This window comes from Acanthopagrus latus, chromosome 13, assembly GCF_904848185.1.
Source record: "Acanthopagrus latus isolate v.2019 chromosome 13, fAcaLat1.1, whole genome shotgun sequence".
In the NCBI taxonomy this organism is placed as follows: domain Eukaryota; kingdom Metazoa; phylum Chordata; class Actinopteri; order Spariformes; family Sparidae; genus Acanthopagrus; species Acanthopagrus latus.
In genome coordinates, this window is record NC_051051.1 from 187,466 (window position 1) to 213,216 (window position 25,751).

Here is a 25,751-nt window from a genome sequence, read left to right on the forward strand (position 1 = left end):
TTGCAATGAGAAAGGTGGAGATCTGATATGGTTAGTCAAGACCGTTGACTTGGGGCAAGCATACAGCATTTTTAAAAGGGTCATGAATTTATCACCAAAGCCAAATTTTTTGAGGGTTGCGAACATGTATCTCCATTCAATTTGATCAAAAGCTTGCTTAGCGTCTAATGAAATAACGGCGGAGTCTGATGGATTGGTGGAATACATAATATTTAGTAGACAACGAGTGTTGGAGAAGGAGAACCTATCTGAGATAAAGCCCGTCTGATCGGGGTGGATTAATGTGCCAACATGTTTGCTTAATCAGTTAGTCATTACTTTTGCAACAATCTTTTGGTCGTTGTTTAGCAGGCTTAAAGGGCGATAGGACATTAGTACAACATTGGTACTGTCCCTATCTTTTTTCTGGAGAAGGCAAATATTGGCGTCATATACACTGTTAGGAAAAATTCCATCTTTCACAGAGCAATTTATCATTTGGAGGAGAAGAGGGGTGATTACATCTGTATGTTTTTATAGAATTCTATTCCAAAGCCACTGGGGCCACAAGCTTTAATGTTGGAAAAGAAATGAATGACTATTTTTATTTCTTCTAGTGTGAAGTCAGAATCCAATTCTAGCTTAGCGGCTTCACTAAGAGGTGGGATGCTGAATGAGTTGAGAAAACGATCAAGGTCGGAGTCAGAGGGCTTAGATTTAGAGGTGTACGACTGACTGAAAAAATCAAAAAATCTGTTGTTAATCAATTTAGGGGCAGTTATTAATTGTCCAGTGGGAGAAGAAATTTTATGTATTGCCCTGTCAGCCTGTACACCTTCTAACTGTCTAGCAAGTAACTTATCAGGTTTATCTCCCAGCTCGAAGTGCTTTTGCTGAAGTTTACAGATGTAGCTTCTAACCTGTTCACCCAGCATCTGATTATACTCATATTTTATCTTCAGGATGGCACTAAGGGTGTCGGCATTGTTTGTATTGCAATAAGTGTCCTCCAAAGTCGCCAACTCTCAGCCTCAATAACTGCGAGACGCCTCAGCCTGGACCTTTTAATGTCGGACTGATATGAGATGATGTGACCCTGCAGTACCACTTTAAATGATTCACATAAAACTGAGTCAGAGACTGCCCCATTATCGTTACACCTTTGAGTCTGTTTTCTCCAAATGTACTATCCAGACAGCAGCAGGACACTCCATTTTATTGGTTTATGTCCAGGAATGAAGGTTGAGATCACAATTCTTGGGATAATAGTCTCTTGACATTGAACACATGCAGGCCTATAAGTCCCTGTTGTTTCATCGGCTTCAGTGCCATAAGGAATACATTAGAGTTCATATAAATGACAGATGTCAGAGGAGATCCAGGCAAGTAGACAGAACAAAGCGTAGGACTATGTGACTGGCAAACCACAGTAATGAGCACTGTGATTATTTTTGTTGTTTCCATACAGACTGATGATTTAAAATTCTACAGGTTGAATTAAATGTAGTTGCCTACTGCAAGTCTTATTAACATAGTAAACAACAACTGTGCTGAAGTATCAAGAAATAAGTGGTGGACCACTGAAGCGTGATTTAACTCAATACAACTAAACTAAAAAGTAAAGAAAAAGAAAATACTTTACGATTTGATCAACTATCCACATTTTCATTTATCACACATCAACATGACATGTGGCAGTTGAGAGTAATGAAAACTAGTTGGCAAGCAAGGACAGTAAAATGGGTAGCTTAAAATAGTGGTAAACCCAATACAAGAAAAGATAATCCTTTATTAGTCGCACAATGGGGACATTGTCATTATTACAGCAGCAAAGCAGATAGCAAAAGTACTGAGCAAGTAGAAAAAACAGTAAGAACAATATAGACAGTATGAATAAAAAATAAGAATTCACATTTACACCATTGCTCATTTTTGGTCCTGAAATTGACCATCAGCATACTGAGCAGTGATGGTTGTACAGTCTTAAGGCAGCAGGAGGGAAGGAGCTGCAATATCACTCCGACACACATTCTCAAGGTGAAGCCCTGCCCTTAAAGGACCTCTGTACTGAAACATTTCAACATAACATTCTGTTATCTGTTTTTCATGCTCCAGCCATTTATCAACTGACATGTAGCCAGAATGGAGGCCCACCATTGTACTTGGCATGTACAATGATAACTGTCACACATGTTCACAGCTATGAATAAAGAAAAATACATGTATTTATTTATTTATACATTTATTGTCCTGTGTTGACCTAATGGTGCTTATCTTTACCCCTGCAGCTCTGACGAATGAATTCAGCTTCCCACGCCTCCCACTCTACCAAAAGAATCACTCCACTTTCCCTGGTCTTTTTCAATACAGCGATACGCTTCTAGCACCACACCTCGGTCCTTCTGTGCTTTAGAGCAAAACAAAAAACGATGCCAAAGTCAAAACATTTTAATAAAAGACACTGTTTATTGACTTGCTTGTTTGTCATCTTATGGAAAGAGCATACAGCGTAACAACAGTGTAATAATTTAAACACTACATAAATAAAACGTGGACACTTTTGGAGGAAATGTATTTCTCCATCAGGTTCAAAGGGGAATAAAACAGTTAGGGTGCCAATGATATGAAACAAACGAACAACAGAGTGAAATGGATTCTAGCACCATTTTATTCACAAAATAAAGCTGTTAGTAAATCATGAAGATACAGTAAAGCCACTTTTGTCAAATGGCTGACAATGCCTTGGAATATTTTTCCATTATTGCCCCCAAATCTTCTATTTGATCTGTTGTTGTTTTCCATAGCCTGGATCTTAAATGAATCTCTCAATCTCTCATGTCAGCCGCCACCATCAGTGTATGAGAGTATGAATTACTCTAAGTCGCTTTGGACAAAAGCATCTGCTAAATGTAAAATTAGTGAATAATTAAGTTTTAATGTCAATATCACCACTAATGCTTTTACTTCACTAGAAAACAGTTGATGCTCACCGTGGGAAGAAAAAGATGAGTGGTACAGTGTCGGAAACTGTTCAGCTCAAAGTTTTAGTTTTTTGGCATCGCTGATAGAAATATTTGGCAGAGGGCTCAAAAGTTTGGATTTTTTTCATGAAGATCTGAATGAAAATAGGCACAATTGGAAAACGAGATTGCATTGAAACAGCTTGGTGTTTTATTTAAATGCTCATGAGCTGAGTCTATATACAGTACTGCACATTTTCAGTATATTTCTAACTCAGTTCACTTGCTGAATTTAAGTGGGGGTGGTGTGCAAATGGAGTTGGAAAGGGAACTGAGTTGTTAGAAAAGAGATTATCCAGCAAAATCCCCGACACCAAGTCTCCATTTCCTCGAAAACATTTCTTAATCACGTAGACCAGTTGAGGGAGAAAAAAACACTTGCATAAGTGTGCACAATGTGTCTGAGAGTTGCATAAATTCCAGAATTAAGGCACTTTGTGTGTGTGTGTGTGTGTGTTCTAGTGTTGTAGCATGTTCCATAGGTGTGGGTCAAAATTCAATCCACTTCTGTCAGGCCACAGGGTCTCCTGAACTCTTGACCTCGCTCGTGAATCCACTTGTTTGACACTGGCAAAACAGAAAAAAACAAAACAAAATGTCATTGAGTAAAACATTGCTAAATCAGATTAGTCATACCTCTATTGCTGTGATAGTTTAAAAGCATTACCCCTCTATGGTTAAGCGTATTGTGTATTAATTTATAGGTGTTTCAAAACATGGATCTTTTGGTCATCTAAGAAGAGGATGAGTCGACTAACCCTTGATTTGATCACATATTTGTGAAAATTAACCCGAAAGTAAGCATCAGCCTGATTCCTTTGACAAAAACTGGGATTAGACTGGGATTAGATTATTGCTCTTTGTCAAACACAAGTTTACACACATTTTGTTCGGCAAAATTTTTTTTTAACAACTTTTCTGAATTTTTCAGCATAGATGCAATCACCAGCAGTAAAGAGCTCACATCAGGCTATAACTGAGTGAAATGTCACCACCACTAAGCTTCCTACTACATTTATACACACTTTGGTATACACACTTTACAATACATTGATCTCAAGTGACGGATTGCTAGATACCTCTTTGAGTAACACTGAGGGTATTTTGTGAATTGCCTCAAATAACCCTAGAGTGCCTCATTGGGTAAGATCTAGAAAACTAAATATACAAGCGTCTTCTCTGTTCACTACATCGCAAAGACTAGTCAAATATATTGTAAATGGCCATGAACATTAACCTCGAATATGCAGGACCTTATCTTGGCAGAGGTTTGTTTCCTTATAAAACATTTATCAGCCTCATAGGTCTAATTGTCCACATCACATTTTACAATAGGCCACAGGAATGTTTTGTGCATGAGCCATATATTCACTAAAGTATCCTTTTCACATCAAAGGTAACAAGATGAACAACTACACCATGGGTGTCACATATGTGATGCAATGGCCTGCTGGGAGCAGTTCTATGAAAGGAGAGTGGGAAAAATCACACACAAAAACCAAATAACACATACAGTACATCTCTTCTATGGATTGCAGATGGAAGAGATTTCCATGTTGAATCTTAACACTTCATAGTGATGAATCTAAATTTGGACTCACCCCATTTACTTCCCACTAAGACTGGACAGGCTGCATGTCTGGTCCTATAGTCTCCCTCTCCACTCTTGAAAAGATTGTACCAGAACACTGCTGTCCCCTGTGGAGAAATGACACAAACTTTATGGTAATATCCAAGTGTGCAAGAGAGAAGGAATGTGGACATACACATGCAGGAAGGAAAACAACTGGAGGAGAAGTGGCTTCACGCTGTGGATGATTTATTGCAGCAGTATGTTGATCCATATTTTCTTCCAGCGGACTTTGGTTGCTTAACAACTACAATAGGCTTTTGTTTGCCTCATAAACAAAAAGCATATTGAGACCGTTTTGCAGCCAAAGTGGCTGAGTCAAACATGAAGATCTTAAAAAGCAGAGCCTGCAGGGGGAATCTGAGAACATATTATTGTATTATTAGATTATTATTGTGCCCGAATATTGTGAGGAAAATATGATAAAATTTGTAATGGGGATGATTAACGAGACACTGGAAACAAGAGGTGAGCCATTCAGAAGGCGCCATGATTTACATTTACATAGAGGACATTCAGCAGATGCTTTAGTCCAAAGCAACTTACAATAAGTACGTTAGGAGGGAGTCATGCTCTGCGGGGTTGAGGTGAAGTCTGAACAATTGAGTCTTGAGTATTCTGCTGAAGACAGAGAGAGACTCTGCTGTCCTCACGTTGGTCGGGAGTTCGTTCCACCACTGAGGCTCCAGAACAGAGAAGAGTCGTGACTTCGCTGAGCGACCTTTGTTTGCTCTCAGTGATGGTGGTACCAGCTGGCCCGCTGATGTAGAAGAGTGAAGTGCTCTCTTAGGGGCATGTGGTTTGATCAGTGTTTGGAGGTAGACGGGTGCAGTTCCATTGACGGCCTTGAAGTCCAGCACCATCTTCTGGAATCGACTGCAGGCCCCAACAGGAAATCAGTGGAGGTCATGGACGAGGCGGGTCACATGGTAGAATTTGGGTAGATTCTAAACGAGGCATGCTGCAGCATTCACTGCAGTGGTTTAGTCACAGAGGCTGAGAGTCAAGCCAAGAGGGAGCTGCAGCAGTCCAGGCAAGAGTTGATCTGCACTTGGACCAGGACTTGTGTTGCATCCTTTATGAGGAAAGACCGAATCCTGCGGATGTTGTAGAGGGCAAATCTGTAGGATCGGGCCACAGCAGTGATGTTGGGGGTGCAGGACAGTCGATGATTACGCCCAGGTTCCTCGAAGTCGATGGAGGTGATACCACAACATGCTTGACAGTGACTGACAGGTCCATGTGAGCGCAGTCTGTTCCCAAGATGAAGAGGAGTTCAGGTTTATTAAGCTTGAGTTTGAGGTGATGAGCAGCTGTCCAAGCGGAGATGTCTGCAGACATTCAGAGATGAGCGTCACAACATGGGTGTTGGAGGAGGATGAGGGAAAAGAGAGGAACAGTTGGGTGTCATCAGCATAACAGTGGTCAGACAATCCATGTGATGAGACTGCAGAGCCCAGTGATCTAGTGTATAATAAAACAGAACCGGTCCTGATACTGAGCCTTGAGGGACACCAGTTTCCAGAAAGCAGAGTTTGGACAAGGAGCTGTTCCAGGTGACCTGAAAGGTCCAGTTTGTCAGGTATGATGTAGAGCCTGACAGATAAAGAATTTTTAAGGACGATACTGATGCAAATATTTGGTGATTTAAAAATCCGATAGTCTGATAGATAGGCCGATATATACGTGTGTGTGTAAAAAATATCCAGAAAAGCGGAACAAACATAAACAGATGTCCGTAACATTAGTTATTTGTAGTTATTTATGAGTCCACACTGAAATAACATGATAACGCAGTTTAAAAATAAACTTATTTGTTTTATTGTCACAACACAACAGAGGAACATCAAAACATATTATAGGGTTTGTGGCGTTCTAAACACGAGTGTTGCCAACAGGGACATTGTAGAGCAGGGCTGCCCATATTTTTTTTAGCTTGCAAGCTACTTTCAAAATGACCTGGTCAAAATGATCTCTCTACATTAAAAATGCTATACATCTGTGTACTTTATATAACACAATGCATAACTGATATAAAGAGAATAATGTAACCCTTGGTATTGCACATAAAAACTGACAGCAGTAATGCACACAGGTCACAAACAGCCATCAATATTGCACACAGTTTACACACCCAGCTGTTAGCCTCACAGATCAGCTGTTAGCCTAGCAACGTTAACTTTCAAATCGACAATTCAATACTCTGTGGTCTGTCCATCACTGGATCATTGGATCCATCATCATTGGTCCTCCCTCCACCACAACTTCAGGGTTATTCACGGCCTGGCTCCTTTGTCACTCTCCTCTGCTGCTGTGGTCTCCCCCGGCTCGCAGCGATGTTGGATGGTCGCTGCTCTGCCGTTACTGGCGGCGTCTTTAGGTGTGCAGCGCAGGAGCTCCTGGACCTCTGCTGTCACTTCACCCCAGGATCCATCGCTGGAACTAGATGTCTCAGTCTCCTGCGTCGCCCCCCGCTGTGTACGGGACCTCCGGACGCAAGTTTGTTTATATGGATGGTGCTATTCCCTCTGTGCGGACTGACAGGCGCTCCAGTTATTCTTTGTTCTGTTTATTCACTTTGTTAGGTGTCCTGGGGTACCCTGAAAGGCGCTACATAAATTACATCTATTTTCATTATGATTATTATTAAAGATGTCCACTCTTCACGTTCTTTGCGTTCTTTCATGGGCAGTAATGAAGCCGCTAACCAGGACACTTAGCTTCTTGTGCTTTGCAGTTGCTAGCGTGTCTGTGCATGCATGGTGACCCATGACACGTGACACGTGACCTGCACAAGAAGAGATCTCAGACCGGCCGTCCTGTACATCAATCAGATGGCATAGACTCAACCTGTTGTAGAGTGCCGTCTGGTGGACACCAACACTCATAACATGGTTGAAGGTTGTTTCACCCATCTCACTGGAGTGACCAGTCCTGAAGCCTGACTGATTTGGGTCAAGGAAGTTGTTTTGTGAAAGACAGGAGGACAGTTGATTGTCTACCGCCTGTTTAAGGGTTTTAGTGAGGAATGAAAGAAAAGATACAGGTCTGTAGCATCGGATGTCAGCTGAGTCTAGGGTGGGTTTCTTTAAGAGTAGCTTTACTGTGGCCGTTTTGAAAGGAGCTGGAGGCCTGAAGTGAGGGAGGAGTTGATTGGGGTAGACCATTCTTTACAATAAGAACACAGAATTTGCAAAAACACTGATCCCAATTGCCATGTTTTTAACATTATCAATTATACGTATAATTATTACACCGGTCATCATTTTAGTTCATAATTAAAGTTGCAAGCGATTAAATGCATTGGAGTTGAAACTGAGTTGGAAAAGATGAAAGACTGTTTTAACAATCAAAAGTAAAACCTCTGTAAAGGATCAGAGATACAACAATACTCTACAAGAATACAACAATTCCAATACTGACGTGCTTAACCTACATGAATTAATGACTGAATTAATATGAATTACCAACACAAGCACAGTGTGCCTTGTTCAGTTTGTATCATACAGTGATATTTAGTACATGGAGGTTTGATGTGATCATATAAACATACAAACATTTACATCTTTCATTAATATTCATAGCCAAATATTGTCTTTGGCAAATTGCCACGCAATATAGAATGATGGATACGGAACCTCACAAGGACATCTGCAGCACATTAATCATTAAACTGACACACACACACACACACACACACACACACACACACACACACACACACACACACACACACACACACACACACACACACACACACTCCTTTCACCTTTCGAGGCCAGATTGCTGCTCCAAAGTCAGGGAAGACTGTGGCCCCTCCTGCCTCCACATCGCTCATCTGAAAAGAGACAACAACTGGTTGGAGACTTCTTCTGAACGTTCCTGGAACAATCCACTCTGGTATTCAACCATCCTCGAGGGAGTGTTTTTAGTAACTACACATCTGTGTTTGAGGTTTAGAAAAACATATGAAAATGCTTTACTTTTCAAGGCAACATATCAAATGATAACATGAATAGCACATGATGCTAGTAACATTTACTTTTCTTTAGGGTGACATCGATGTCATAATAATGAACATAATTTGAAAATGTCTGTATACACCAATGAATATCAGTGGATGCAAATCAACTGACAAAATACTGGTTAACAGTTTTTATTTAGTCACAAGAGAAAACAAAATATTAACAATTGCTTGACAAGTTGTTTATAATAACAATGTGAAGGTCTTGCAAAATGAAAGTGCACAAAATGAAAAATTACACAGATTCACAGATGACAGGAGTGTAAGGAAGTTGCTATATGTACTGCAATGACAGTGTTTACATGCACATCTTAATCAGAAAATAATTCATTCATAATAAGGCCCAAGGTGGAATATACTGTTAACATGACCTGTATCAAAATCTGACTATCATTATATCTGGAATAACAGTCTAACATCAGTGTGCATGTAAACGTAGTCACTGAGAAGAAAGAGTGAAGAAGTGCCTGTTTCAGAACGATAGTAAAGAGAATTTGGTATTTCCTTTAACTGACCCATCGATTGTTCCAAACACAAATTCCCAGTTTTACTTGACTGTGACGATCAGCAGTGTCCCGTAATATGAGGGGCTAACTTGATGTCAAGCAATGACCGATTATCTAAAATATATACTGGACTGTCGTTTTGTGAGACATTTTCAATGTACTCTATGTTTTAAGAGTCCTGGACCATCACTTTAACAATTATTTCAGCTATACTTTATGAATGTAAACAATGTATTTGCTGTTACCTGACCATATGTCCCCACTAAGGGTTTCATTGTATTCTGACCTGCTTTATCCTTTAACCCTCCTCATTTACTGGCCAGATTATTAGGTACACCTGTAAATTGTCAAGCAATGAAAGACTAAAGCTCTGCCATAAATTGTAGTTTTATGAAGCTTATGGTTTGTCTGTCTTATTTCTATTACATTTTTAAAGGCAAAATGTACGTCAGAGCTGTTGTGTTAGCTTGCATTACATTCTACGGGTGTAGCTTATTAAGTGGCCAGTGAATGTAGATCAATAATGCACTGAAGCCACATACACATCATGTAGCAGATAAACCTCAATTAATAACTGCTTCAGAAGAAAAAAAAAACATAAAGTAGATATCCCTATATATATTTTTCTCTTTTCAGACATGGATTTATTTCCCCACAGCCTGGTGTTAGCAAAAGTAAAAGAGAAAGTGTCTCCTACATCAGCGGGTTAATGGGGGATAACCAACACAACTCTCCACAATATGTACTGGAACTGATTGACCAAAAAACTGGATACTATGATATTTTATCTCTAAGGTTTCTTGGCCATCCGAGTGATGGAATATTTATCTAGCACCATTGTTATGGTATAATCTCTAATTCCACACAGAGACCAATTAGTGAACTTCTATGAAGTCAATCAACCCAAGTCCAAGATTGAACCAGAGCTTATGCATTTGCCCGACGACCAACGACGACTGGATGCACATACTTACGTAGTTCAAAAAAGTTGCCACACGATTTCCAGTGCCTAATCTTTTGAAAGCATCAGGCTCATCTTTCTACAAAGATAAAATTCAAGAGTGAAAATACACGATGAAAACACTGCTCGCTCGCTGACACATATACTTACGTAGTTTAGGAATGTAGCAAGTCTATTTCCATCGACCTTGAGGTTGCTGTCAAAAGGGCGCTGCAACAGACGTTTTAAACGTTTAACCCATCAAAAAGACTCACACTAGGAGCCCGCCACTCAGGGCAACAACTACACTCCCATCAAATCTAATCTACTAAAATATGTGTCAGAAATGTTACTGAATCACCACTGCTTTGCATGTTTTAGCTTCAAATGTATGTATAAAAAACAAATTTAAAACATAATATACACATGAATAAAGACAGCACGAAGCACTGCTTTGTACTGAGGAAGATGCACAAATGATAATGTCAGTTACTTCAAGGGAACACAGAACATAACAACCATTAGGCTTCTCCATCACTTCATACTTACTTTATCTGGGGTGAGTAAAATATCAAAAGCAATGACCCTTCCCGTCATGTACGTATATAGCTGCACTTACATGCCATGGATCACATGAAATTCCGAGAGAGGTTTCACAGATATTACACACAGAGGTAACATAGATCATGCTGTAGTAATACATCAAATCTGGGACATCAATGGATATTTCAGGAGGAGAAACATGTGAGTGGGTTAACCAAAGTTGAAGAAGTGAATGAACCCAAGAAAGGAAGATGAGTATGTGAGCATGAGTCCGAGGAAGAAGCTGTTGTAATGGCCAAAGTGCTTTGAAAAATCGAGCTTTGCATACTGAAAGTATTTAACAAAGCGGTTAGTAAGACAAGAGGTCTGGATCAAAATAAGAGTGACTATGGAGGTGGTTAAAGGTTACAGCTAACTGTAATGGCTCCCTGTGTGTAGTATTTGTGGAATGATCAAATACATGTAGAATTTCGGGCTGGGGGCAGCACTGGAATACAAAACAGTTGAAGTACGGACAAAAATTAGGTACCTTTAAACTTTTAACCTTTAAAATCTATTCATAATGCTTCCATTCAAAAAATACCATTAACTTAATTCAAAATTTTAGGTACTATGTGGTTGTTCTGAGGGAAAAATATAAATTGGAACATGGTGGACTAATATGTTTGGAACAACCTTTAGTCTTAAAGTCTTTATAGTTTCTGTTATTTTATAAAATGTAAAAGGCTTCAAGCCAATTTAAGGACAACTGGTACAATAATTTGTAATTAAGTGGGAGAAGGGAGTGAAATTGATCCAGACTAGGGATGGATAAGAAGAGGGAATGGGACCAGAGGGGAACAAGTATGTCCACACTTAGTTAACGGTAAATTACAGCTATAACAGGAAAATATATTGAAATTCATTGCTCAGGTAGCATTAGTGAGGAGGGGCGAAGAGGGAGAGAAGCAGAAATAACTAAGTATGTGGATGTTTAATATATGAAATAAGAAAAGAGTTCATAAACAGGGAAAGTATAGCAGCGATCCTATTTGTTATAGAGATGTCACGTTAAAGGTCTATGACATCATGCTAAAAGGTCTATGATGTCATATAAAGGTCTATGACAACATGTTAAAAAGGTCTATGATGTCATGTTAAAGATCTATGACATTGTGTTAAAGGTCTATGATGTCATGTTAAAGATCTATGACATTGTGTTAGAGGTCTATGATGTCATATAAAGGTCTATGATGTCATGTTAAAGATCTATGACATTGTGTTAGAGGTCTATGATGTCATGTTAAAGATCTATGACATTGTGTTAGAGGTCTATGATGTCATGTTAAAGATCTATGACATTGTGTTAGAGGTCTATGATGTCATATAAAGGTCTATGATGTCAAGTTAAAGATCTATGACATTGTGTTAGAGGTCTATGATGTCATGTTAAAGATCTATGACATTGTGTTAGAGGTCTTTGATGTCATGTTAAAGGAGTGATTATCAATGAAGATCATTAAATTAGGGGATGACATTTCTGTTAGGTCGCTTAAAATCACCTCAATTCAATTTAAGACATAGTTAGAGCTATACATGCACAATTATTTTGAACAAAAGTGTGTGTCTGTGTGTGTGTGTGTGTGTGTGTGTGTGTGTGTGTGTGTGTGTGTGTGCGTGTTTGTGTGTGTGAATGGCTCTGTCTCTTGTGTTTCCTGTAGTCTGTCCTCTTTCCTGGCTGTCTTGAAGTAGGTCAAGTTATGTCACTATAATTCAACACCCACAAAGTGAACTCACCCTTGAGAAGTCATAATGCGGCTCATACTGTCCTCCAACTCCATAGTTGGCAACCTGGTCAGCCAATGACAAAGGTGATTTATATAAGAATAATTTTTTAACATGATTAATAATTCATTGGCAGATTATGATGCATGTAAATGTGGAGTCAGGCATTATAGATCGAGTTGGTTTTTAATCCTTTTAAAAGGCTTTCTTGTGCTGACAGGAAACATCTAATCCTTTGCCTTATTTTGTGACTTGTCGTGTTCCTTTAGACCCAATTAATGTTATATTCTTTGACAAAAACAGAGAAATGAAAATTTCAGTGTATCTATGACATGAAGATGTTGTAATACAGTAATTCTGTGGTAAGTATCAGATTACCTGTAGTAACTCTGCAGTGTCGACTGTAAGGCCTGTGATGTCTTCTATTCTCTGATTGACTCTTGCAATGACAGGGTCATCCTCCGCTTCCAACCATGCACTAAAAACAACAGTAAAACAAAGACATGCATAGTACAGTATATATACAGAATATAAACACTTTTGTATAGAACCTTTACATACATATATATATTTTTTGACCACCTGAAAAATGTCAAAAGCAGATTTCCATCTAAATGTAGCAACATTTTTTAGTGAATCTTCAGAAATCTGCAAAAGAAAATGCAAATGTGTTGCATTTCCATCCACTGCTGTGCCAATATTAGAAGTTGGCTCCTTGAGATAGGTGGCTGATTACGCCAATGCTCCAGCAGAGCATGTGAGGGGAGCTGAGCGGCGAGAATTTCCGCTCCCCGCTTACGTGGGTGTTCGCTCCTTCGCTCCATCGTTATACCAGACAGCTCCGCTCTATGCTCACCTAACATTTCATTCAGCTCTAATTTAAAAGAGGGAGCAATTCCTGACGTTGCACCTATATGACCTGTCTGCTTGCTTTTCGAAATATTTTACAAACTCCATCTCTCAACGAATGACCTCTGATGTAGGCTAACCCTTGAAGGCACACGTGAGTCTGTGTGGACTTGTGCATGCCCTAGACTCATGGAGAGCGGTATCGGAATGGAACTGGAGCGAAACGGAACCATCGCTCTGGCCTTTGGATTAAAACGTGCTCTGCGCTCCGAATATATTTTGCATGCTCCGCTCCCCGCTCGCTCCGCGCTTCGCTCCAGTCATGATTCTTGTAGATGAAGTGGGCGCGAAGAGATTACAAGTTTAAGAAAGTACCAACCAAATATTGAATGGGCAAAAGAAGTATGGAAGTTTATTCTGTGTAGAACTTAGAAGTAAGTATACAGTCTGCCGACATTTCCTTCTCTACAGCCGACATCACATAAATCACAAGTTTACTTTGCACTCTTTATTTCAATCAATACATAAACCTTTCCAGGTCCTCCAACTTAGAAAACCTTCATTGTGATATTTTGACCATTTTAAACTTTCTTTATGTGCTATTTGAGAATACGCTTAAAAAAAGAGGTGGAAGGAAACACGACTTCCACAGTGGATTACAGTGAACAGAGTGTCCTTGTAGCAGCTCAGGTAATGTTTCTGGTAGTATGAGTGAAGAGACACCATAGAAAAAAGCAAAACTCCAGAATCCCTCAAAATAGGTACTGCAAACTGCATTAATAATAAGGAATAAAAAGCTTATAAAAAATAGCTTTATCTTTTCATTCATGACCAGTAACCAAGACAGTACCCAGGGAACCTTTGTCCTGAATGACTTACCTTTTTGACACTCTGTAGTTGGCTGTGGTCAGGACGCCTGTTTTGGGGTCACGGACAGTAGCTCTGGCAAGCTTAAGAAAGAAATATATCAAACAAGTATGAATACATAGATTGTACATTTAATATAAATACAAACAATTTACCTATTTGCATTTATTTGTGTACAAAGTGAACATACATTTTAAAGCCAGCCAGGCAACTTTTACTTAAAACTCACTTTCAATTACTGTTATCAAAATACTTATACACAAAAATGTGTGGCTAAAGGAGAAAAGAAAATTTTGTAACAGAACTGTCAAATCCAAAATATGGGTGTTGCATTCAGATTAAAAATGGCCGCTCATCAGTCTGAGTGCACCTGTAAAACCATCCGTTAGAAGTACAGTATCTGCACTGACAACCGTAATCTGATGCTAACGCTCTCCCTCTAATGTTTTTCATCTCGTGTAAAAGGCATCATGATATATTTATTTCTTTCCATCTCACCCTGGGTTTAGCCAGCTCCTTAATCTTCCCAATCTCTTCATCTGACAGGATGTTCAGGTAGCGTACGATGTGGGGGCTGTCCCACTCGTCCTCCTCTTTCATGGGCTTCAGCAGGAGACGAGGGTTCATCTGACCATCCTGGTAGCGGCAGAACAAACGGCTGCGCCTTGCTTCGTTCTGATAAAATGCACAGAATAAACAGAGATAATAAATAATAAATAAATAATAAACCCTTTGATGTCATTAATGGGAACTCATTCATTTGAACTGGTCCAATAGGAAGGAGTGCAGCCTGTGCTGCACAAGTTGCCTAATTCTCAACATGGCATGACGTCCCTTCATATCTCACCATCTTCTGCCCCTCCCCTCTGCAGAGGGCCTCGTAGGTCTCTCGCTCTGGGAGATGGTCTTTAGGTCTGCTGTAGGTTCCCAGCTGGATGGGCTCCTCAGAGGGAGGCTCATAGGCCTGGTTCATTTCATTGAGCTGCTTGAACAGCAACTTCTCAAAGTAACGGAGGTTTCCTCCCGCCCTCTGGTGGCTGGAGTCTGTCAGTACAAGAAAAGTTTAGTTGACAGTGGTTATTGATGAACATGAACCCAAATACTTCACTGAAGTCCAGTTTTAACATATTTTCAGTCGAATATTTTGAACTATATTTCCCTCCATAGGAAAACCGCAATGTTTTGTTTAACAGCAAAGCTAGTACTTGTTTCTATTTACTCTGAAGATTAATGCAAACATAATTTCTTCATAACATCAAAAACTGAATGAAGCAGCTCAAGTTAGTACCACATTAAACAGCTACATCAATTAAACACTAATACAGTATGTTAATGCATCAATAATAATGATGTTACAACTCTACACAATGAGTACTTTTACTTTTGATTGTTTGAGTACAATTGAGTACATATGGTTTAATGCATCAAATGTATGTTCATCCAAGTAAATTATCTCAATACCCTCTCCAGTGCAACACATCTTTACTGTCTCGCTCATGTCCTTTGGTTAATGTGTGCTATACTGATGTAAAAGTGGACCATATGCAGAGCACACCCCCCTGTGGAGTTGTGAGGAAATACACTGAATCCGCAGTGAGCAGAGGAGTACCAGCAGGAGCACACAGGGCCTCTTGATCATCGTGTAGGAGCAGAGCTGCCTTGTGTACCCACAGGAACGTCAGCAGTAAATGTGCTGGAACTTAAATATTGACTAGTTTGGGCTCTTTGGCAGGGGGGAAATTTGTAGTTCGTTGGAGGTAATTAAACAACACAAATGAGTATGTGTTCCCTTTTCCATGAGCACTGCAGCACACTGGTTCTGTTCTGGAGGATGCCCAATATGATGAACGATGACCACCTGGAGAAACAATCAAAACTTTGACAGATGTCTCTCACACCTGAGGTAACAATATTTATGTGGGTGATGAGACAGCATCTGTTTCATTATATCATTTCATACATGATCTTTGTTGTCTTATCTAGCTGTATATTAACTGTTTGCTGTACTTACCCATCTATATATTTGCTCATGTGCCAATTATGGGAGTTTTTCTTGACTTATGACTGTATGTTCGTTTACTTCTGTTGCTCTTCACAACAAATCAAATGTACTTTATATTTTATGTTTCTTTTCACATTAACCTGTGAATAAATCTGCCATCTGATTGCTGTTTCCCTGCATTTTCTACTTATGTTTTAACTCTAATAATAATAATCTGGATTATAGCTTTCTTTTTCTTCTCCAATACTGTTTCTGTTCTCTATTTGAGATATATAGTGTGACCTGTTATACGTGAATCTCTGCTACTTCTGCTACATGGGCTCTTCCTCTGTTCAGTTCAAGCAACCTGTAAACAAGCATACCACAGCTCTAACATGATGGCCTGCAGCTGTCAACACAGCCCCTGATGCTGAGACTAAAATAACAGTCACAAACCTCGGGCCCTTACTCTGGATGGACTACACCCTGCAGCACTGGTAAACCGAGAGCACCACTGCAGTGATGGAGGAGGGTGTGGTGTAGTGATTAGTGTAACAGCAAGAAGACAACCCATCAATTACCCAACAGGAGAGGACTGCGGCTGTATTGGTCAGCTAGCTGGTCCCTCTAAGTGTTAAGGAAGGCAACTCCAAACAGACTTAAATACAAGTCAAAAGATCTATTTTAGAGAGCCACTGAGCCATAGATTCTGGTTGCAAGACAGACAAATAGTGAGACTAACTCAGGCTGAGATTAATAGATGAGAGAGTATGCGTATTAGTAAGCACACTGATTAAAATATATATCTCAGGTAACGCTGTCTGTCCCTTACCAATAGCCACAAGTCGGCGTGTCAGCTCAATGGCCCGAGGCAGGTCACCCATTTGGTAAACAGAGTAGCTGAGGTAGTCCAAAATGTCCGCCTTGGAAACCACAGCTTCCTCCCCAGCATCGAGCTGCTTCAAGGCCTGCTGCATCCACAGCACTGCATGGTAGTAGTCTGCTTCATTATATGCCGTCTTTCCCATGTCGTAGCAATCATCCACTGACAGAAATGCATCAGAGTGTACACCTGGGGCAAAGATACACTAAATTACAATACTGACCATACTGTACTGGGATTTTAATATCTTCTTTTTTTGACACATTATGATATTTCATTCATTACTGGTGGATAACGTTTATTACCTGTGTCTCGTGTGAGGAGTTATAGTTTTATCAATTAAATTGTTTGATGATGTGCAAGTTGACACATGCAGAGTCTATCTAAGGTCACTGGATCCCAACTCAGGATGAGCTGGCACAGATGCACACATACAAAGAAACTGCTGCTAAGCACAGACACATTTCTACACACACAAATACACACCTTTCCATATTTGTGCATTATCAAACTGAACTTGAACCTAATATCCTTTCTGTTGAACAAGTGAGGACTGGTCAACATGAGCTAGTTTCACAAAAATGTACTGTGTGAGGAGGGTCCAGAACACAAGATGTTTACTGCTGACTGCAGAATATACACACACCAACACACCATTTAGAATCATTATGGGTGGGGGGAGTTCCTTCCTCTCATTTCCTTGATGTATAAATGTCAACACTAATTTACCCCTCTTCACTTATTCATGTTCTCTCAAAATGATCAGTGCACACTCATCTTGATTACCTGGCAGCTTTCCTCTGGAGAAAGCCTCAGAATCCAGTTGGTACGTGTCCTGAAGACGCATCAACGCCTTGGCTGCACCCGTTGCATCCTCTTCATCTGGGAAATACTGTCTGTGTGTGGAAATGTTGGAAATGAACCCTGTAGAAGAAGGAGGGAAATGTCAGGATGTTTTTGAGAATAAAATACACAAATTATGAGTCAAATAAAATCTCCCAAAATGAATTGAAGGATGTTAACAAAGCAACATAAAGCTAAAATGATGTACAGAACTGTACAGTAACCTTCAAAACCATCTGTTCAGGATGTTTTAGCCAGTTTTGTGACTTTGACTTATTCACTGGTAGAAAACAACTGGGCCTTAGTGGCCAGCTAGTTAAATCTTCCATTAAGCACATTTGAATATACTGAATGCACATTAGAGGATCATGAATGGTGTGATTATACTTGCAGATACATGCATACATGCAGACATTAAATCATAAAGGAATGAAAACTGTGCATTTAAACTCCTTTGATCAAACATTTTATTCCCTTTACTTGAACTTGAACAAGACAGTTTAAAGATTGTATTAAAGTTGGAGGCAATGCTCCTCTTACAGTCGAGTGAGAGAGCTTCATTTAGATTCAAATGTAGATACATTCAACAATACAACTACACATCATCTGCTTGCTTCTAATGGGCTTTTGTTACCATGGCTCCCCTCTTTCTTCTCCTACTCTCCCGCCCGTCTAATTTATCTGTTTGCAGCTAAAATTATTCATGAAAACTAAGCCCACAATGGCTTTTAGTAATGTCTTTGATGTAATCAGGCCTGTGACTGTCAGCCAGCACAAATCTTCCTGACGCAGCGGGTCCAGACTTTCTGCACATAATCTGAGCCTCTGTTCTGAGTGACCAATATTATCCTTCTTATGCTGCCAATACCAGCCAATACACTTTAGATCAGTCTTTTGTATGTGGCTAATGATGACTATTAACAAGAATCAGGCGTTGAGGAAAAGATAATACTTTGTTCATCACTACATATCAGATATCACCATCTGCTGATCCCGAGGAAATTCCCATGAGCAGATGTAGCATTTTCATTTCATCCATTATCATGGTAGAAACTCTGTGGTATTAAGACAGAGGTGCCTCCAAACCAGAAGTCCTCAAGCAAACAAAAACATTTTGGGGGAACTTAAAATTATGCTGATGGAAACAGCAACTGCCTGTGATTTATAGATGGATCATTCATTTTGCAGAGAGAAAGGAGGAAGACGCAACTAGCTTGGGGAAAATAACAGCAACAAGTTTGTTGGTCTTTTTGGTCTGAGCTATTGCACCCAGGCAGGCACAGTTTACACACAGTCTCTGCTTGTTACCCCCACAAACATCTGTATAGTGTCAATCAGGCAACAGACCCACAGCTGCATGTGGCCAGACAACACAGTCCAGGAGGAAAACAGATACTGTATGTTTTATAGCTTATCACAAAGAAAACATCAGTGCTAGAAGAAAGGCAACATGACACCACTCTCCAGCTCCACTCCCCCTTCCTTCCTCTTACCATCAGAGGGGTTCTGAAGCACCAGGCTCTCCAGTTCAGTCCACTCTGTGTTGAGTCTCTTCATCAGTTTGTAGGCATTCACTGGATGGCCCAGGTAGCCCTCTGGGTCAGAGGTGGACACTTTGGTCAGATCATCAAGTTTGTTGGCCCAGCTAAAGTACAGATGGACATAAAGTGTTACAGCTGTAAATAATCTACAAAGTTTAGAGGTTAAATGTCTCTTAAGTGGTCTCCTAACAGCTCATGGATGTCTTAAAAATGACAAGGAGCCCCAAGTAGTCTACTTTTTTGTAGAGGTCACAAGCAATATACAGGAAATACCAAGTCAATATTCAAAGCACTGTACTCAACTATAGTATACAGTCTACAGAGACAGTTTGTAAATGTACCTTTTGACAGCAGAAAGCTTGGACTCCTCTGCTTTTATGTACTCCCTCAGAGACTGGACCAGCTCCTTCTCTGTGTAGATCAGATCTGTCATCTGGCCTGCAGAGAGAGAGAGAGAGACAGGGAGGTTGTGGGTGAGTGAGAGGTGCCACTCAACATTAAATCAATATCCCTTTCCTCCCTCAAAAAGATGCATCGCCTTTAAAATGAATTAAATGAAAAGGAGTAATAAAAGCATCACATGAAATTGAAAGATTTCATTGAAAGAACAAACAAATGTTATGTGCATGTCCTCTAAACAAATCTAACTTCTTCTGATGGAAAACTAATAGAGAAGCAAGTACTGACAACATTCTCCTCTGCTGTGTTCTGTTTTAAAAGCCTATCAAATGTATTTCTGGTAACACAGATTACTACTGGGGTAAAAATAAATCTTCAGCCACAAACTGTGGTGCTTTGATTGTATAGAACTGAGCAGACTACAGCGGCTGTTCAGCCGTGAGCCTTTGAGAAGGAGACGACTGGGGTGTAGGACACCTCTTAATAATTCCATGGAAACGCTGAGCCGTGATTAATTCTCCGGGGTTGCCAGGGAAGAGGAATTATGAGATTCTTTCATTGTTTTAGTGCGCAACCAACATAACTGACCAGCCAACTGCAGTCAGTCAGCGTGATTTAAGTGACTGTTCAGCTCATGAAATGCAACCTGCTGAGTGATGTGATGCATCCTGAACACCAAACACACTTTTAGATATTACATGAAAGAAGCTTAAAGGAAATATTTTACTTTTGTTTCTTCTGAAATTACATCAGGAAAACTTAATTTCACTTGCAGAAAGCATGCAGACTGTAAAACAATGAAACCTTTTTATTTTTTTCACAGATCTGATTTGTGGAATGAACGGACCACAATTATTTCTCTTAGAAGTTATTCTTGGTGCCTTAAAATAAACTCAGACTTTCTGGCCTTCTGGCCACTTCCTCCATCTAAAACCTCTTTTATAGCGAAGGAAACACATGCATTCCTGAGCCCAAAACTCTATTCTCTTCTACATGTGGAAGTAATGCAAGCCATGCTGATACTCTTTTCTTTGATTAAGCCAAAGTTGCATTGTGTTCTATGCCCTGAGGGGAATCTAGACTGAAGCTGAAGCAAAAAAAAAAAAAAAAGGTGAAACCATCAGGAGGTTGTAAGTGTTAATCACTCAGTAAGTTCAAACAGAAAGTAAAGCAGTGGCATGCAAAGATTAACATATATCAGAGGTCCACAGTCTCAGTCTACATGTGTTAACAAAAACACAACAGGCCTTTAAACTTGACAATATGTATCCATGCCTGCAGTACTGATACATGACAACCTTCTTGCTAGTCCATTTCTTTTTGACATAATCTATAATAAGACATACTGCCAAAACAAGTCTATTAGTAGTACTGTGGTTAAGACAACAAGACAACAAGTTTTATTGTGTAATAACAACTTTCTGAGTTCAATATACACAATACTGGCAAAAAAACTGGCCTCAATGTCACTTTCAATGTGCAAAGAAAGCATATAGCAAAGTAGCAAACCGAGTCAAGAAACTCCCACAAGGGATCAAATTAAAGCTAGAAACAGATTCAACAATGATTTTAATCTATGAAAGGAAAACATGTCACATGGGCTGTTTAAACCTACTGATGGAGGTGAAGATCTCTGCCTGTGTAGTCCAGCAGGAGCAGCACCACCACAGCACAGCCCAGAGGATGCAAGACTTCCTCATTCTGTCTCTTCCAATAACCTGCAAGGACAAACATATGACAACATGTCATGACATATTTACAGAATACAAGCTAGTTTTCATGTGGTTAATATTGATGTCTCCTCCAACAGTCTGTTATTCTTTGCAGGATTATTGAACAATTTGTGCAAGACGGCAAAATATGGAACATTCAAAAGTGAATCTTTTCCCCTTTTTAACATTGTGCCCAACATCAATTGGCAATGTGCTGTTCCGTCTTATTCTTAAACCACATATTCAAGTGAACTCACACTTTATGACCCTGACTGAACAGTTTTTACAATGATGCTGTGTTTCCGCACTGAATTACATGATGGTCTAACAACATTCAAAGTTTCCAGCACGTTTCCTGTAATGAGTCAGCAATCCCTCCATGTGCTCACAATAGCTGCTGCGCCCAGTTCCCATTACCAAAGAAAAAGAGCAGACATGGAGAAGTGTTTGTTTGGAATAAACCATTCTGTATCCACAAAACACATGAAATGTATCCGTAATATTCACACTGCAAACACAGCCAGACAAACAAAATGTATGGTATAATAATACAGCACATTGTCCAGACAGCTAATGAATATGCAGTCAGCATCAATTAATTTCCCCTTTCCTTTATTGTACTCTGGCGTTCAGCCAGATGCCAAATGAAAAATGTCTACATGAAACTTCGACAGTGTCCTTTGTGATACAATTAAAAACCAGAGCTTGTGTTGCAGGAATGCACAAGTAACTGGCCCTCAAAATGAAGACCTTCGATCAAGCACACCAGGTTATATCCTTCAAATGCTGAGTTTTTTGGCCAATTACAGGCTGCAGACACAAGCTGCAAACACAGTAGTGAAATGAGTTGTTGATGGAGTGAACTTGTTAGCAAACGGTTGCCAATTTATGCATCCAGCAGTTATGGAGCACGCAAGTCCAAAATCCACTCTGGTTTTAGGTCTGGCTTTGGTCTCCAACAATTCCTTTAAAAAAAATAAAATAGACAATATCAGTTCAAACAGCAGCATATTGTTCCTAAGTTTATTGTGATTTCTGTGTCAGAAGTTGCCATATTTCCTCCACTATTATCTTATCTGTCTGAGCTATGGGAACCTTCAGTGATTATATAGAGCCAACCATTGAGCTCAAGTTGAAAAGGCAGAGCTAAACAATAGTGTGTGACCTGGCAGAGACTCTTTGCTCCCCATCCAGCACTGAGACCAGCTTTGTTTGTGAAAAGTGAAACTGCTCCACTTTCTCTTCCAAGGTGTCACCTAATTCTGGTTCACCACATCACTTCTCAGTGATGACTGTTTACTGTTGGCTCTGTCAAGCATGTACATATATCCACGCACACTCGTAGCCTTCTCACCGCGCAACTATCTAATCAAAGGCTTTGGAGACAGACGTCCTGGAGCAGCACCTTAATTGTTACTGTGGTAATCATTTGGTGAGGAATCTGCTCCAGGTAAAAGAGAAATCATTTCACTGACAAGGGACCTGCTGACACAATGTGAGTTGACTCTCTAATTCAATTTAAATCTAGTTAAATTAACCCTTTGTAAAGCTCTTTGAAATCAAACATGAAGAGAGAATAGACAAATGGACCTTTAAATAAGGCAAACAGTGGGTGTTATTGGCAAAGAGCTGTGAAATGGCTTCCAATGGTTCAGCAGGACAGTGTGAATTTTAATCATGCTTTACCAGAAGTCTGAGCCCTGCATACCTTGTAAGACATTAAGCCAAACTCCAGATGACCTGATGGGAGATGCCTGGCTGAGGGGATCTCTTGATAACTGTCTGATAAATCATAGAACAGGAAAGAAAAATAACATTTCAGACCTGCTGTCACTGTTCTGTTTGGTAAAAAAAAGAGGGAGTTAAAGTTTTAGCAACTATAATTAAAGTAATTTTGCTGGAATGTACCACATTGGGTGTCTGCATATAGGTCCATGTAAAATATGTCTGCATAAAAGTTCACAGTGCAACACATGTGCAGCATTACTTGGGCTTGTGACTAAAAGCATTTGATCAAATTTCTTAAAATAGAAGTCATTCTGTCTCCTCCATGATGTACAAGAGCTGCAGAGCTGTCCTAACTTGTCTCCAAACATGCCTGCATTCTCCACAGATGGGGAAGAACCGAATGCCACAGTTAAAATCAAATCATGCCTCCTCTCAAGTGTTGAATAGATGTAGCTTTCTTCTGGCTGACAAAGTCAATTTATGCCTGTTTGTCAAAGCCCTTATAATTTAAGAAAATACAGCTACAAAATGCCACACACACTGAATAATTTCCACCACCTAAAATGATTATTCAAAGGACTAAACACTTATTGGTTATGCATGCATGGTCATTGTGGTCAGTTGGCTTGGGTGCACATGGACGCTCCTGGAACGTAACAGCAGACGAGCGCCACTGCCATTGCCTGAATTATCTGTGCAGCAGACACTACACTACAATGGGACACTACAATATAATAGCTGTGGGCAAGTAGCACTTTTGACTGTACATCAGGACACATGAACACCATGAACTTCTCGGGTTTGTCTTTTTAGTACTAACTAAGCTCCAAGAAGGCTGTTGGTTTACTTGGTGAGTGCCTCAGACTTCCTCAGTATGCAACTATAAATCAAAGGATCACATCTTTCTTCTTGTAATTTACAGCCTATGCGATGATGTAGCCCAAATACAGCCTTGCCTGTAGTTGCAGGTTGTAACACACGTGTCACATTCCTGGGGAGAGGCCTGTTACATTTACCACCTCACATTCTCCAGTCCTCGTGACCTTCGCCTGGCATTTCTGGCAAATGTAGGGAGTAGCACTGAGGACAAGACAGGATATGAGATGAAGAGGTCATGAGAGGACAGGACCAGACATACACTCAAACAGTCCAACATGTCTTCCTTTGCTGGTGAGACTTGTGTTTTATGTATGAGCAAAGCTGTAAAGCCACAAAATCTGTCTGCACTTCCCTCAAAATATAATAGATCGGATAACTATCAGAAATTGATATAACATGTTTTCTCTCTCTTATCAGTTGGTTTCTCCTTTCTCCAATCTTGGTGCCAAATCTGGATCAAGATTAAATCTGTACTTGCAGAAACACTCATTATACCTGATCAATTAATGAAGCTCTTAAAGCAATTCAGTGGGCAGGCTCTTAGTTATCTACAGAGAACACATTCATCAACATATATCATTGTTTCACATAACCAACAACCGGCATCACAGCAAGGAGGCAAAATCTTACAAGTTCCTGCAATGAGATATTGGCCTGTTAATTATTCTGAGCCCGGTGCCTGTATATCAAAAACAGTTGGCCACAAAAACAGTGCAGCACAATCTTTCAATGAACCTGACGTACACCTCTGAGGCTGGTTCAATATGTTAGAAAATAATCCTGGTCTGGTTTGCAAAGCTTCTTGTTGGACAATTCTAATGTGACTATAACAACTTGTTTTTGTTCCCTCATTGGTTTACAAGTGAGTACCAGTCTCCTGCAATGAATGATGACAGCAAACCACAGAACTCATCTCCAGCCAACGATGGACGTCATGTTCCTCCAGACTTGTGCTGTTTTACATGGAGAAGCGGGTCGAGGAGAGCGATAAGAAACCAAACAAACACACTCTGGCAAAGCAGTCAGGATCTAAGGTCTGCAATGGGGCAGGGCTCTACAAACCCCCAGTTACATTTTCAACATCTGTAGTGTTCGTGCTCTTCTCTTCTCACTGGACTTCACTCATCAACAAATCTGCAGAGAAAAACCTGGCTGGTTTGAGCAACAGATGTGTTGGGTCACACCAAGTTCCAGTTGGGTGAGGTTATTAAAATACATCTGTTTTTCAGTTTTGAGGGGAAGCAGGTAAAACATCTGTCAAGATAAGAGGATTTTACAATAAAACTGATCTTCTTCATCATTTTCCCCGGGACACTTTGAAAAACAAAACAAAACAAAAAAAACCCATTTCCTAGGAAATTCAAATGAGAGCAGAGCCAAACGGCACTGGAACTGACGCAAGCTGAATGTTGTCATGACAACGGAGGCAATAGTTCAATATTGTTGCAAAAGACCAATTCCACAGCATTTGTTAGACATGTGTTCTCCTCAGGTGGAGGAGTTTAAGTATCTTGGGGTCTTGTTCACGAGTGAGGGAAGGATGGAGCGTGAGATTGACAGGCGGATCGGTGCGGCGGCCGCAGTAATGCGGTCGTTATACCGGTCTGTCGTGGTGAAGAGAGAGCTGAGTCGAAAGGCGAAGCTCTCGATTTACCGGTCAATC

At 40.1% G+C, this 25,751-nt stretch overlaps 1 protein-coding gene across 5 annotated transcripts in view; it reads right to left on the reverse strand.

Moving 5' to 3' along the window:
• Positions 1 to 2,425: 2,425 nt before the first annotated feature.
• The window catches only part of p4ha2 (procollagen-proline, 2-oxoglutarate 4-dioxygenase (proline 4-hydroxylase), alpha polypeptide 2), a 31,124-nt gene continuing 7,798 nt past the window's right edge, over positions 2,426 to 25,751 (reverse strand). Inside the window, exons 2-18 of one of the 5 annotated variants that reach the window (XM_037119708.1) lie at positions 24,166 to 24,289; positions 23,190 to 23,263; positions 21,385 to 21,487; positions 19,712 to 19,808; positions 19,323 to 19,474; positions 17,773 to 17,910; positions 16,936 to 17,175; positions 14,970 to 15,166; positions 14,621 to 14,797; positions 14,135 to 14,205; positions 12,785 to 12,884; positions 12,419 to 12,472; positions 10,271 to 10,330; positions 10,134 to 10,199; positions 8,399 to 8,467; positions 4,601 to 4,697; positions 2,426 to 3,566 (exon numbers count right to left, since the gene is read on the reverse strand). In XM_037119708.1, coding sequence (XP_036975603.1) covers positions 3,496 to 3,566; positions 4,601 to 4,697; positions 8,399 to 8,467; positions 10,134 to 10,199; positions 10,271 to 10,330; positions 12,419 to 12,472; positions 12,785 to 12,884; positions 14,135 to 14,205; positions 14,621 to 14,797; positions 14,970 to 15,166; positions 16,936 to 17,175; positions 17,773 to 17,910; positions 19,323 to 19,474; positions 19,712 to 19,808; positions 21,385 to 21,487; positions 23,190 to 23,201 — 1,704 coding nt within the window. In that variant the 5' untranslated portion in view covers positions 23,202 to 23,263; positions 24,166 to 24,289 and the 3' untranslated portion in view covers positions 2,426 to 3,495. The remainder of the gene's footprint in view (positions 3,567 to 4,600; positions 4,698 to 8,398; positions 8,468 to 10,133; positions 10,200 to 10,270; positions 10,331 to 12,418; positions 12,473 to 12,784; positions 12,885 to 14,134; positions 14,206 to 14,620; positions 14,798 to 14,969; positions 15,167 to 16,935; positions 17,176 to 17,772; positions 17,911 to 19,322; positions 19,475 to 19,711; positions 19,809 to 21,384; positions 21,488 to 23,189; positions 23,264 to 24,165; positions 24,290 to 25,751) is intronic. The other 4 variants (XM_037119709.1, XM_037119705.1, XM_037119707.1 and 1 more) reach the window with 4 other exon arrangements.